The 15,855-nt window shown below is 34.9% G+C and overlaps 1 protein-coding gene across 7 annotated transcripts in view; it reads left to right on the forward strand.

Moving 5' to 3' along the window:
• The window catches only part of CEP83 (centrosomal protein 83), a 125,856-nt gene that overhangs the window by 83,932 nt on the left and 26,069 nt on the right, over window positions 1–15,855 (forward strand). For all 7 annotated transcript variants that reach the window (XM_087449107.1, XM_087449108.1, XM_087449104.1 and 4 more), the window contains 3 exons: window positions 6,758–6,872; window positions 8,124–8,268; window positions 8,382–8,531. In XM_087449107.1, the coding sequence (XP_087305233.1) occupies window positions 6,758–6,872; window positions 8,124–8,268; window positions 8,382–8,531 (410 nt within the window). The remainder of the gene's footprint in view (window positions 1–6,757; window positions 6,873–8,123; window positions 8,269–8,381; window positions 8,532–15,855) is intronic.

Raw genomic sequence — 15,855 nt, forward strand, 5'->3', positions numbered from 1 at the left:
CTCGTCCACTGTGACCACTCTAGTCCAACCCATGATCTCTCTGGGCTCAGTTTTTACAGTAACCTCCTAAATGGTCTCTTTACTCTCCACTTGTTCAGAACTCTGTGTGATCTGGCTCCTGCAATCTTTCCACAGCCATCACAGTCTATTTTCCCTCCTGTTTGCTTTGCTCCAGCCTCACTGGCCTTCTCACTCTTTTTTGAGCAAGCTTACTTCTACCTCAGGGCCTTTGCACTTGCCCACCTGCCATGGTCTTCCCTCACGTATCTACATAGCTTGCTTTCTTACCTCTTTCATATGTTACCTTATTAGAGAGGCCTTCCTTGTCTTCACTTTGTAAAATACTATCTTCCCTTTTCCTCTACCTTACTCTCTATCTTCCTTACCTGCTGTATTTTTCTTCATAGCTCTTAACATCATCTGATATATTTATATTCATTTATTTTTTGTCTCAATTTTTCTTTCCCGCCCCTTTTCTCTCAACCAAATGTAAGCTGCAAGAGAGCAGAGACATTGCTTTTATTGCTGTTGTATCTCCAGCTCCTGGAACAGTGCTGACACACAGTAGGAATTCAATAAATGTTTGTTAAATGAGTAAATTAGTATCAGCAGCATGATCTGCATTTATGCTATTTTTAAAAGAATATAATGATTTGAACATCTTTTACGTACAGTGTTTTCTCGGGAACTTAACAGGTTTTTTTCCCCCCAAATGCAGTGTATATAAGGAATCCAGTAACCAGAAAGAAGATAACAATGATGAAAGTATTCTATAGAAGACTGTAGTGAATAAGAATATCAGCTCTGGAGTCAGACAGACTGGATTCAAGTTCCATTTCTTCCCCTTACTAGCTGTGTGGCCTTGGGCAATTTACTTTCTCTCTGAATACTTTAGTTTTTTCCTTTATAAGATGAGACTTGCTACCTTATAGAGTGCGGCAAAGATTAAGATATTATGCATAAAGCACTTAACATAAGGTCTAATATATAATCACCCAAATATTAGCTATTAGTATTAATAGTACTTGGGGCATACTCTAAGAACTTCGAAATGAGACTTGTTTCTGAATCAGTGAAATCATGTATTTTTTATCAGAGCAGAGTTATGTAAAAATCACCTTAAAAAACAAAATGGCTGCCAGACTGGAGGAAATTTACTGTAGCCTGGTAGAGATATATGAACTTATCTAAAGGAGTAATGTATTCATCATAAATTCCTTGACCAAGGGATTACTTGAGAAGACTCAGGCAGTGTTTATGACAGAGGGAAGAGAGAATTTTAGTCATCAGAATGCAAGTATTCTGGTCCCATTGATGAGATCATTCTTACTATGGAAAGGAATACACTAATCTGTTTTAATTTGTGGCCATGAAGCAGTCAGTTCATCTCATTCCATTTGTTCTGATTTCATGATCACCAAGCAACTTTCTGTTTTTTGACTTCTCATGTAATTTTGTTTACAGGGAGAGAATGCACTGGTCCTTCAGACTTAGAGTATTCTATTTTCCATTATAGTTTTTTCTTGTAATAATAAACTGACATTCTGATTTTATAGATCACTCTTTGTAAACTTTATTAATGTGAGTCTAACCTTTGGAATCTTCTTTAAGTGTGGTGACAGAACTGGATTTCTGTACCTGAAAGGCCAAACCATAATATTTAGATGTATTAGATGCCATCCTTGGGAGATAGTCTACCTAGTTTATTTCATGGCAAACACATAGTCTTGTATATTTGCAGATTATATGTCTAGTGACATTTAAAATTTTTGTTTGAATTTCTGTTCTTTACAGTTTACAAAGTGGTTTTGTAGCCAATGTATCATTTAATTCATTAGACATGCCTGACACTAGAAAGAATAAGTACAAATTAGGCAATAAGATTTTTAGTTGTTAAAATATTTTAATTCAAATATAGTCTTCTAATCTATCTTATAGGTTGAGATTCAGAAATTTTTTAGAAATTCTAGAATATTTAGAAACTAAAAACTGTCATTTTGGAGAAGGTAATGAAGTGCAATGGAAAAGTTCATGGGCTTTGAATCAGATGACTCTATCTTTGAATCCTGACTCATTCATCTCACTCACCACCTATGTGACTTCTGATCTGGTTAACTTTTATTTTTTTATTTTTCTTTCTTTCTTTCTTTTTGGTGAGGAAAATTGGCCCTGATCTAACATCTGTTGCCAGTCTTCCTCCACTTTGTATGTGGGATGCCGCCATAGCATGGCTTGATGAGTGGTGTGTAGGTCTGCGCCTGGGATCCGAACCTGCGAACCCTGGGCCGCTGAAGCAGAGCTTGTGGACTTAACGGTTATGCCACCCGGCCAGCTCCCTTGCTTAACTTTTAAATGGGTATAATACCTATCTCTTACAGGATTTTTGTAAGATTAAAGATAGCACTGAAGGCTATCTTTAACAGTAGCTAGTGATAAAAATGACAATGGCAACAATTATACACTAGTGATATCCTTAAATGAGAAAATGATGTAACATACAGAACCTCAAGCTCATTGACTAGTTTTGTTCCTCATTGTGTCAATAACTGTGTGTATAACTTCAGGCAAGTTACTTAATATTATTGGGATTCCTCATAGATGAAATGAGGCATTGTTTTAGCTGATCCCTAAAAACACTTCCAGCCTAAGATTGTGTAAGTCCTACTGGAAAATAAATAAATAATTTGATTGCTTCCTGATTAACTGTAAATAGATTATTTATACATTCGGTAGATAGATATCGAGTGCCTACAATGATAGAGTAGATGAAGAAATAAATGCAAAACACAAAGAAGTAAATTTAGGATACAGGGAGTTCTCTCATGCTTTTCTTCCAGTTCTGGTATAAATTATTTTCAATTTTGTGAAAAATTATTGAGTACTCAATATTTTTGAAACACTGTTCTAGACCTGAGTAGCTGGATTAGACTGGAATAGCTGGAGTAATCTGAACCATAGATGCAGCAGCAGGACATTGGCTAAGCTGGCTTCTGCTGTGGCTTCTGACTCTTGGGGACCACCAAATACTTTTCCTGCAGCACGTTTTACCTCAGCTCATTTGTGTCCTGGCTCTGATTTCTCTTTTTCTGTACATACCCTTCTCTATTGCTCTTTCTTTTTAAAAAGAGTTAACACATAGATGATTTTTCCTACTCTGCTGAAGGAAGAGCTTTTTAGTATAGTATTATATATTTCTCTGCTTAACACACATTGCTAAAAGTTGCCTGTCTTTTTAAAGGCACACTTGCATTATTTTGCATATAAATGGCATATTAAAAACCACCCTGCAACTTTAGACAAACCAAGTTTTCATTTGAAATCTTGCAGGTAAAAAGATTTCATTGGAAGGATAAATTTTAAAATAATATTTCAAACATGATTGTCACAGTTTTCTTTGCAACTTGAAATTTTCATCAACATTTTGTGATTCTAGCAAACGGTTGTTTGCAATGCAAAGGAACACCTGGGGTGCATTTGTCTAAGTTATTCAAATTTGTAAATGTTTGTTAGATTTTTGAACAGAGTTATGTCAGTGTGACTATCAGTGTCTTGGATTAAAAAGTATTACCAAAGATAGCCTGAAAATGATGATGTTAAAGATATTTCGCATTCAAAGACATGAATTCTTCTAGTTACCCTATGAGGTGTTTGATCTTTAGAACTCCAATAAAATATACAGTTTTAAGGGTCATCCCACGGAGTTATTCTTATTAGCTGGTTTATTGAGGTCATACCATCTCAGACCTTTGAAAAAGATCAAATTTAAGTACTATCTCTTTGGAATTTGCATCAAGAGCTTCTTGAGTAACATTTTTTTCAACTATATTTGTATTTCTTGCTTACATATATTGTTTTCCTGCATTCTCTCTGTGTGTATGTGTATGTGTAATTTAACAGATTCTGAACCCCTGTAAAATGCCTACTGTTGCCATTTTTACATTTCTTAAAGTTTTGTTGGTAGTACTAGGTGGTACTCTCTGAATACTTCTATTGTGTCAAAAACATAAAGTAAATTCACAACCTAAACGCCAGAATCTACATGGAAAACATATTGTGGGAAAAATAAAACAGGGTAGCTTGGCCCAGGGGAGCTTCAGAAGACTGGATCTCTTGAAATTACATAGAACATTTTAATATTGTGCATTTTGTTTAGGAAAAGATCCCTAGTTTTCCTAGGACTTTTGAGCCCTGATCACAAAGAAGGTTAAGAACCAGGGATCTAGAGGCAGATAGAAACTTCATTACGACTATTTGGGATATGGTTCAAATTACCCAAAGAAAGTGCTACTATTTGTCGTATCTAAGTAATAAATACATAAGTGTTTCATGTTTAATCAATAAAATAATTCTTTTAAATATATTTTTAGGACGTTAACAATTACTATTAGTATAAGTGCATTCATTGTTTCAGGATTATAGAAATGTGGCAGCAAAGAAAACTTAAACTCATGTAGGTCCACAGGTGAGCAAATCTGAATGCAGAGAGGCCAAGTCCCTTGCTTGAGCATATACCACTGGCTTAATGATAAAAGGAGCCTGAAGACAGCCTTTACTCATTTACTTCCTATCCAGTGTTCTTTAAGTTTCAATAATTATAGTTTAGTTGAAAATGTTTTCTCGTTTCAGTAAATCTCAGGGTGAAATGAATTAAGAAATAGATTTTTATATATTTTGTAGTTCTACTTGTTGAAATGAATTAAGATGCTACAAAATAAGATGGCTCTATTTTCCACCTCATATTTAAAGCAGCTACAGTGTGGTTTGTTAATGAACTGCTTTGTCATTCGTAACCTTTTACAGTTAGTATATAATAGCAGGTGATAATTACATTTGTCATAGAAATTGGATTTTCGTTGTACTTGTATTTCTTCAAAATTTTAAAGCATTTATAGTTTAAATTCTGTCTGTCCATGAAATTATAATGTAGTAAAACCCAATCTACAGAAAGTTTAAGTATTAAAATAAATAGGATTTCTTAGCTGCTTTCATGTAGTTAAACATTGTTCTATGAGACTTGCTTTCATAGAAAAGAACTTCAGAATAATTTAAAAATGCACAACTGATGTCAGCACAAGTATTCATTTTATGTACTGTCATTTAAAACTCTGCAAGTTAATTTGGAGAGATGTGTCTTAGTGTGGTTAGCAGTACAGAGGCAGCACAGTACTTGCTTTTCTGTTTATTTCCTTGAAGCGAGGATTTTGCACCACACCATTCCTTGCAACGTTTTCAAGACCTTTCATGCATGGAGTCTCTTCAGTAAGACACTTCTCTTTCTCTCATCCTTGCCCTCTTTGGCTCTAGGGCCTCTTCCTAATTTGTTTCTAACTCCCGTATCCAGTTTTTATAGATTTTTATTGCACTCAAGTAAATTATCCTTTACCCTTTTGTTCCCACCATCTCACATTTTACATATTTGGCTTGTATATCTTTGTGGCTTTCTACTCTGATTTCCTAGTTTTATATATTAGTATAGTAATATGTCAGAAAGCAGGGTTATCTAACCTACTATCTGTATTAGTTAAATCCTCATTATAGTACTGTACCTAAGTCTAGAAGCACCTTACCAAAGGGAAGGGGTATGGAAAATGTTCGAGAGTAGTGCAGATGATTGGAGAGATAAAGCTTTCTTGTTTGCTCCTGTATCACCAGTTCCTAAAACAGTGCTCGGGCGCCTAATAGATGCTGGATAAATATTTATTGAATGAATGAAGGAATACTACTTATGAACTAGAATTATTCAACTTTCAAATAGAATGTCTTAGGGAAAACTAAAATTAGTATGTAATGGATTAATTATATAGAAAATATTGACAATTATTTACATTCACTTGGGGCTTTAAAAGAATCAAGTTTTGGCAATAAAGGTTTAAATTCAATTTATATGTTTTACTCTTGTTCCTCCCACTACCACCACCACCACCACACACACACACACACACACACACACACACACACACAAATACAAATACAAATCATTTAGTCACCAAATTCAATCGATTCTTCCTTCTTGCCCGCTTTGTCAGTCCTTTGCCTCGCAGTTGGTTTCTTTACCTTCAGTTTGTTAATCCAACACATTTGCAATTAGAGTTAACTTTCTGAAATAAAGTTGGTTGTGCCACCTTCAATAGCTAACAGGATACAAAATCTTTTTGTATGGCATATAAAGTTTAGATTTCACACCTTCCTCTGCTCTACCTATAACACGTTGCTCATGTTTTCCAAGGAGACCATGTGATGGTGTTATACCTGTATAACATTTTACATGCTATCACTTATAAACGCTACCACAGCATGGCTTGCCAAGCGGTGTGTCGGTGTGCGCTGGAGATCCGAACCGGCGAACCCCGGGCCACCGCAGCGGAGCGCGCGCACTTAACCACTTGGGCCCCAGGCCGGCCCTCTACCACCAATTTTTTTAAAAGAAGGTTTCATTTTTTTCCCCTAAAGATGTTTCAGTCATTAACTGTTGGTTTTTAGGTACTGGTAGGTAAGCCTTTTAAGGCAAGATTAAGCCAGATGACCCCACCCAGATATTTGTAAAGAATTTGTAAAGAAATGACTCAGTTCTATTAGGAAAAGACTGTTTTCTTGGTGCCAAGTACTGTTTCAGGCACTGAAGCACTTTCCCTCCTGAAGGTGCTTACCTTGTATACTCTGCTACCGAAACGTTTTCTCATTTCTACTAATGTTTTTGGGTAAGCACTTAATGGCAAGAAAATGACTAATAGTAATTTTAATTTCTAATTATCAACAGGTAAAAGAACTTAAACATTCAAACAAACTGGAAATAACAGACATCAAACTGGAGGCAGCAAGAGCTAAGAGTGAGCTAGAAAGAGAAAGGAATAAGATTCAGAGTGAACTGGATGGTAATATATGATTTCCCATGCTTTTTACTATTATTTTCACATATAAACTCAAATTATTAAAATAATAATTCAAACTGAATTTTTATTTCCAGATTTTCAACTTAATTGAATTTTAATCTTAGAGCACATATGGGTTGTTTTTGTTTATATGTTGAATGTTCGTTCTGTGATCTAACTTTTAAAAAAATCAATCTTATGTTTATGTCAGTTATTTGATTAATACATAAATTAAGTGAAACTTTACAAATGGGATTCCATACTTCCTGGGTTTATAAATTTAAATCTATTTAGATCATGTGATTATTAGTTCCAGGCCATTTTAAGTCTAAAGAATGTGAGGAAGATAGGTGGCCCAATTTTTAAGTTTTTGAAATTTTTTATGTAGACCCTAGGCCAGTTATTGAAGCTAGTTCAGCCTCGGCTTATTTTTAAGCTCCAGTTTAGTCTTAGAATATCCTTCTCATCAAGATTCCTCAGAAATTATATTATTTCCGACTTTTATAAGTGCTGAAATAAGCTGCCTTTGGCCTATAACTGTCCTTGAATTGGTCTAGTTAAACTGACCTCTGTAGTTTCAGAGAGAGCTTATAATAAATGATTGTTTTCATTATTAATTTCTACTTGATGTTGACTCATGGATTTCCATAGAGTTGGGGAGTAAATTTTCTTAGGAACTCAGCGTTTAGGATCCAGTTCTGCATTCTTTTTTAACTTTGAGTTAGATATGAATTTGTTTTAGTTATTCCATCTTTAAAATACTTGCCATCTCATTACAAGAAAGATTTGTGAATTCGTTGGACAAACTTGAAAGTTTCCAATTTGTGTTTCTACTAGAAATGGAACAGTTCTGCTAGAATGATAGGTTTTGAAGGATTCTATGATTTTATTCCCTCTGCTTCCAGCCAGCTTTATGATGCTGCTGTCTGTGGGGCTTAGGTTACAGAACCCATTTAGAGGTGAAGTATTTAAACCTCTTTGGATATCATCTGGATTGATGTCCTCAGCTCTCAGGATTAAAGTTTTTATGTGTGTATACTAAATAAAATAATGACAGAAAAATTAACTCTTGAGTTTTCGTCTGTTTTATTCTTAAGAAAAATTTGTCAATAATGTAAAGATCTTTGAGTATATCCAGCGAGACTTACTTTCTACACTTTTGTCTTGCCAGCTTATGAATGCTTGCTGTTAATTGTGATTTTTCATCTTAGTAACATTGAGTATAGTACATTTTTCTCCTTAAAAAACTACTAGGATTACAGTCAGACAATGAAATTCTCAAATCAGCTGTTGAACACCACAAAATGCTCTTAGTAGAAAAGGATCGTGAATTAATACGTAAGGTACAAGCTGCCAAGGAAGAAGGTTATCAAAAACTTGTGGTATTACAAGATGAAAAGTAAGTACTTAATTACTTTATTTTCTGTTAAGTCTCTTTGCAAATGGAAACATTTTGCTGACATATCATCCTTATTGTAGTTCTTGTAACATAATTATTGTCTGTTGTTTTAGGCTAGAACTTGAGAACAGATTAGCAGATTTGGAGAAAATGAAAGTGGAACATGATGTCTGGAGGCAATCTGAAAAGGATCAGTGTGAAGAGAAATTGCGGGCTTCACAGATGGCCGAAGAGTCGGCCAGAAGGGAACTTCAGAGTATTAGGTTATATATGTGTATATATATTTTAAACTTTTCATTTTGAAATAATTGCAGAGATAACGAAACATTGTAAAAGTAGTACAAAGAATTCCCATATAATTTTCACCCAGATCTCTGAATATTAACATCTTATATAACCATATTAAAATAATCAAAACTAAGGAATTAACATTAATATAATCAGGCAATCAAATAAACATTACTATTATCAAACCTATATACTTTATTCAAATCTTAACAGCTGTCCCACTGATGTCCTTTTTCTGGTCCAAGATCCAATCCAGAATCACACATTGCCTTTACGTAGTCTACTGTAATTTTGAACATATTAATACTTTTGAAGAGTGCTGGCCAGTTATTTTGTAGATTATCCCTCAATTTGAGTTTATCTTATGTTCTTTATGATTAAATTCAGGTTATTCATTTTTAGCGAGAATGGCACCAAAGTCAAAGTCATGTGTCCTCAGTGCATCATATCAGGAGGTACATAATTAGTCCCCTTATTGGTGATGTTAACTTTGATCACTTGGTTAAGGTAGTGTCTGCCAGATTTTTTCATTGTAAAATGACTAATTTTTCCTCTTTTTAATATATAATTATCTTATGGGGAGATACTTTGAGACTGTTAATATTCTTATCATACTTTCTCATCATGCATTTTTCCACTAATTTAGCATCCATTGGGCAAATCTGAGACAATTTGAGCAATAAAATAAATTATAATAAAAGATTAAAACCCATAGAATAAAATAAGAATCCATGCATCCAAACTGATATGTTATATAATATTTAGAGAGAAGGGAAAGCTCTTTTCAGGAGAATTCCAACTAATAAATGTAGGAGGAATGATGGAAATAGGAAAACATCATTTGGCGAACACATTAATAGTTGTAGGCATAATACTGAAAATTTTCAAAAGTTTTTCAGCATCTCTGGAGATAATCATGATTTTCCTCCCTTAGCACTATTAATATAGTGTATTAATGGATTTCCTAACCTTTTTTACTTTTTAAAATTTTTTTGTGAGGAAGATCAGCCCTGAGCTAACATCTATTGCCAGTCCTCCTCCTTTTTATCCCCAAAGCCCCAGTAGATAATTGTATGTCATAGTTGCACATCCTTCTAGTTGCCTCAGCATGGCCGGACAAGTGGTGCATCGGTGCGCACCTGGGATTGAACCCGGGCCACCAGTGGCAGAGCACGCACACTTAACCACTAAGCCATGGGGCCGACCCCGGGATTTCCTAACCTTGAACCAACCTTAATGTCTGGAATAACTATCTATTTGTTCTATAGAAATCAGCCTAAGTTCTCCATCTCTATTGGCATCAATTTTGATCATCTGTTTTCATAAGAAATTATTTCATCTATATTTTCAAATTTATTTGCATAGAGGTCTACAAGGTAGTTTTTTATTTTTTAATTTCTTCTGTTTCAGTGCTTACTTTCCCTTGGTCCTTTCTTGTTTTGAATATGTGCTTTCTTCCTCTCTTTCTTAATCAAGCCAGCAAGTGCTTTATTTTATCTTTTTATTGTAGTAAAATATAGATAGCAAAATTTTCTATTTTAATCTTTTTTTAAGGAAGATTGACCCTGAGCTAACACCTGTTGTCAATCTTCCTTTTTTTTTCTTTTTTCTCCCCAAAGCCCCAGTACTAGTTAAATATCCTAGTTCTAGGTCCTTCTAGTTCTTCTATGTGGGACGCTGTCTCAGCATGGCTTGATGAGTGGTGAGTGGATCCGCACCCGGGATCTGAACCGGTGAACCCTGGGCCGCCGAAGCAGCACGCGTGAACTCAACTGCTACGCCACCAGGCCGGCCCCTATTTTAATCATTTTAAAGCATACAGTTCAGTGTTTTGTTTGTTTTTTATTTTTTATTTTTTTTGGTGAGGAAGATTGGCCCTGAGCTAACATCTGTTGTCAGTCTTCCTCTTTTTGCTTGAGGAAGATGGTCCCTGAGCCAACATCTGTGCCCATCTTCCTCTGCTTTGTATATGGGACACTGCCACAGCATGGCTTGAAGAGCTGTGTGTAGGTATGTGCCCAGGATCTGCACCTGCAAACCCTGGGCTGCCAAAACGGAGCATGCGAACTTAACCTCTATGCCACCAGGTGGGCTGCAGTTCAGTGTTTTTTCTAAACTAGGATTTTGATTTATTGAATCAACTGTTTTTCTGATTTCTACCTCATTAATTTCTGCTTTCATCTTTACTTCTGTGTTTTTGCCATGAAAAAGTTTTTATAGTTTTGTTGGTATTTAATGCACATAAATTAAAATTCACCCACTTAAATAATGTACAGTTTGATGAATTTTTGTAATTGTATGCAGTTGTGTAATCATCACAATAAAAGCATAGAACAGTTCCATCACCCTAAAAGTTTCCTCATGTCTCTTTGCACTTGACCTCTCCCCTGATTCCCAGTCTTAGGCGATGCCTGATTTTTCCATGTTGTTGCATGTATCAGTAGTTCATTCCTATTTATTGTTAATTAATATTCCATTGTGTGGATATAACATGATTCGTTTATCCATTCTTCTTTTGATGAACAAATATTGGGGTTGTTATTAGTTTGGAGCTATTACAAATAATGCTGCTATGAACATTCATGTACAAGTCTTTGTGTGGACGTATGTTTTTATTTCTCTTGGTTAAATATCTAGGAATGAGATTGCTGAGTCATATGTGTACATGTATATTTAATTTTATAACATATAGCAATACTGTTTTCCCAAGTGATTATCCTGTTTTTCATTCTTAGTAGCAACGTATAAGAGTTCCATTTGTTTGACACGTCTTTACTGATGATTGTTATTGTCAGTCTTTTTAACTTAATAATTCTAGCAGATGTATAGTAATATGTTACTATGGTCTTAATTTGATTTTCTCTGATGGCTAGTGATGTTTAGCATCTTTTAATGTGCTTATATGTGACTTCACTTTTGTGAAGTGTCTGTTCAAATATTTTGCTCTTTTTTTTTTTTTTTTTTTTTGGTGAGGAAGGTTGGCCCTAAGCTAACATCCGTTGCCAGTCTTCCTCTTTTTGCTGAGGAAGATTAGCACTGAGCTAACATCTGTGCCCATCTTCCTCTATTTTGTATATGGGATACCACCACAGCATGGCTTGATGAGCGCTGCGTAGGTTCTTGCCTGGGATCCGAACCTGCGAACCCTGGGCCGCTGAAGTAGAATGCAAGAACTTAACCACTATACCACCGGGATGGCCCCTATTTTGCCCATTTTTAAAATTGGGAAGTTATCTTCTTGTTGAGTTGTAACTGCTGTTTATGTGTTCTGCATACAAGCCCTGTGTCAGATATGTGTTTTACAGATATTTTCTCCCAGTCTGTGGCTTGCTTTCTTGTTTATTTTAATTGTGTCTGTCGAAAAGAAAATTATTTTGATGAAATCCATTTTATCAATTTCTTTTCTAGTTTGTGCTTTTTGTATTCTGTTTAAGAAATCCTTGCCTAATCCTGTGTCACAAAGATTTCTCTTATATTTTCTTATAAAGATTAATATTTTGGTTCTTATGTATAGGTTTTATGGTCCAATTCATGTTAATTTTTGTATGGTGTGAAGTGATGGTAGACATTCATTTTTTATTTCATTTGGGTATCCAGTTGTTCCAGCACCATTTGTTGAAGACTGTCTTTTCCCCCATTGAATTATTTTGGTGCCTTTGTTGAAAATTAGTTGACCATATAAGTGTGTGTCTGTTTTTAAACTTTGTTCTGTTTCCTTGATCTGTATGTCTGTCTTGAATACTGTAGCTTTATAGTAAGTTTGATTCAGGTAGTATAAGCCCTCTACCTTTTTCTTTCTTTCAAGATTGTTTTGGCTATTCTAAGTCCTTTGCCTTTCTACATCAATTTTAAAATCAGCTTGTCACCTTTTTCAAAAAGGCTTAAGATTTTAATTGAGATTACACTGAATCTATAGCTCATTTTGAGGAGAGTTGTCATCTCGACAATATTAAGTCTATCCTGTCCATGCATATGGCCTATCTCTCCATTTATTTAGGTCATCTTTAATTCCTTTTCCTCAAAGTTTTGTAGTTTTTGTTGTATATGTCATGCTCATCTTGTGTTACATTTTATTCCTAAGCATTTTTATGTGACTATAAATGGAGGGTTTTTTTTTTAATTTCACTAATTGTTTATTGCTCGCATATAGAAATACAGTTAGTTAACTTTTATGTATTGACCTTGTATCCTGTGACCTTGCTAAAGTCATGTGTTTTCTACTATCTGCTTTGTGGATTCTTAGAGTTTTCTAAGATCATGTCATATACCTTGTGCTTTCTTTTAGTTTACTTTGTTCATTTTTTTGTTATTTTTTGAGTTGGGAATTTAATTCAACTAATGTTCATTCTTTCAGTTTTACTGGTAGAAGCGTCTGGTCCTAAGAATTTTCTTATCACTGCTTTAAATGTATCCTATAGATTATATGTAGTGTTTTAATTATGTTATTTTTTTAGAAATTCTCTAATTTCAATTTGTATTTTTCTTTTCACCCAAGAGTTGTTTAATAGAAGACGTATTAATAGAAGGTGTAGTTGTTTAATAAAAGATGAAACTAATAGTTTGCTAGGGCTGCCAAAACAAATACCAAAGACAGAGTGGTTTAAACAACAGAAATTTATTTTCTTACAGTCTAGAGGCTAGAAGTCTAAGATCTCAAGGTGGCGGGAGATTTAGTTTCTCCTGAGGCCTCTCTCCTTGGCTTGCAGATGGTTGCCTTCTTGCTGTGTCCTCACGTGGCCTTTCCTCTCTGTGCATATATCCCTGATACCTCTCCCTCTTCTTATAAGGACACCAGTCATATTGGGATAGGACCCACCCATATAACCTCATTTAACCTTAGTTACCTCTTTTCAAGACCCTATCTCAAATACAATCACTAATTCTATTTTTTTTTTTTTTATAATTTTATTTATTCATTTATTTTTTCCCCCAAAGCCCCAGTAGATAGTTGTATGTCATAGCTGCACATCCTTCTAGTTGCTGTATGTGGGACGCGGCCTCAGCATGGCCGGAGAAGCAGTGCGTCGGTGCGCGCCTGGGATCCGAACCCGGGCCGCCAGCAGCGGAGCGCGCGCACTTAACCGCTAAGCCACGAGGCCGGCCCCCAATCACTAATTCTAAATTACTGGGAAATTCTAAAGTACTGAGGGTTAAAACGTCAATATGAATTTCGGGGAGACATAATTCAGTCCATAACAGAAGGTTTTTGAATTTCTGGATGGAGGGCTTTTTTGTTTTTTTATTTTGTTGTTAATTTCTAGTTTTATTGCATTGTGATCAGAGAGCAGTATTTCTATTATTTATACTTTATGGAACACACTGATGTTTTCTTTGTGACCTGATATATCACGGCCAGGACTAGGATAAAGTGAGTGAGGCACCCAGGGTGCAAAATTTAAGGAGACACCCACTTTTATGTGTTGACACTGCACTTACAGGAGCCTTAGAGTGAGTCTCCTCAAATTTTGCCCCCTGGGCACCTCACTTGCCTCACCCCAGTCTCAGTCCTGTAATACATGATTGATTTTTGTGAGTATTACCTAAGGACTAGAAAAGAAAGTGCTCAAATATAAGAGTATAAAGTTTGATATGTATGCATCCATAACATCTACCTTATTAACTATGATGTTTAGGTCTTCTGTGGACTTATTTTTTTGTCCACTTATTTGTCTTGTACAAAGAGTGATATGTTAAAGTCTCCTATTATTGTTATTAGTGTATTACTATGGCTCCTTGCATTTCTTATAGTTTTTTGCTTCATGAAGGTGATTGCTGATTATTTGGTGTATAGATAATAATAAATTATATCTTAATTGTGAATTGTGGCTTTTAGCATTTAAAAGTGCTTTTCTTTTTGTCATTTAAATTTTTTTTTTTTGCTTGAATTCCACATTGTCTGATATCATCATTACTCGCATTTTCTTATTGTTTCCCTTTGCCTGGTATACCTTTGTTCATCTCCTTATTTTTAGTCTTTCTGAATCACTTTGTTTTTTGTTTGTCTTTTACGTATAGCATATAGTTGGGTCTTGCTTTGGAGCCAAATTAGAGATCTTGTTATTTTAATGGATGAGTTAAGTCCATTCACATGCAGTAAGCCTCTGCTCATTGCAAAGACTTCCAGGCCGGAGCATGAGCGGTCACTTGCTGGGATTTAGAATTATTTTCCTCCTGTTACTTATGGATATTTTGAAGTTTGGGCATTTTCTGTCTTCCACTTATGCAAAGGATGTGATTTTGTGTGGCTTTATTTGTTCTCCTTGCTTTTCTGTACTGTTTTGCATGACGTATTGATAACACAGAACTAGACATCTGCTGTTATCTTCAACTACCTGGAAGTCCCCTATATGCGTTTTTTTAAATTTTAAAATCTTAATGACTTCCTAAATAAATACAAAAAAGTTGAGAGGTTTTTAAAAATCATGTTCATTAAGTTGTAGGTTATGTTTTGGGACAAGGTTTTTGATTCTCATTACTCAGGAAGGAATCACAGAAATATCTCAGGCAGGCAAAGAAATATCTCAGGCAGAGATATATGTGTTATTTACGAATGTCAGATTTTGTGAACTATTAATTTAAATGTTAGCTGCTACAATTCTAGAATCATCAATCTGTAATGGCTTTTAAGAGCCAATCTTGGCCAACCCTTTGCTTTTAGGTGGGTACATTTTTTAACTGTTCAGAACAGGTGAGGTTTTTATTTTTGTTTTTTTTTTTTTGTCTCTCCTTGACAATCTCCAGAAAGGAGAGAGAGACCCTCTCTAGGAACCCCACTCTAATATTTTATCCTATTATGGTCCCACAGTTTGGCCAGTTAGAATCTTTTGTTAAAATTTAAGCCTGTTTGTCCTGGTTTGGGCTTCTGTTGCCATAGTGATAAAATGTTCCGAGTTCTGTCATTACTTGAAGACAATAATGAACTTGACCCTTAGGTTTTTTGTTTTTTTGCTATATAAAATAGCTTTCATTCCTTTAGTTTTTTCTTTAATATTAATCATTTTGTATTCCATTAGTCACTTCGGTAATTTTTGTTCGATTCTTCTTCAGTTTCTACAGATGATTTATAATGTGTAACTGACCCCAACTTATTTTAAAATAAGGACATAGTAATCAACATAAAATACAGCAGAAGGAGTAATTCACAAAATTTGCATGACTTTTTCTTAATTTAATGGTCTACAGTTGTGTTTTTCCCACGGCAGTTCTGATTTTCTGATTTATAAGTCTAGCAACATCAACTAGGTCTATTTTGATCATTCATTAAAATAATCATAATTGCAATTTGTCTTATTTAGAATT

Source organism: Ceratotherium simum, chromosome 25, assembly GCF_057802395.1.
Source record: "Ceratotherium simum simum isolate JZ-2026a chromosome 25, ASM5780239v1, whole genome shotgun sequence".
In the NCBI taxonomy this organism is placed as follows: domain Eukaryota; kingdom Metazoa; phylum Chordata; class Mammalia; order Perissodactyla; family Rhinocerotidae; genus Ceratotherium; species Ceratotherium simum.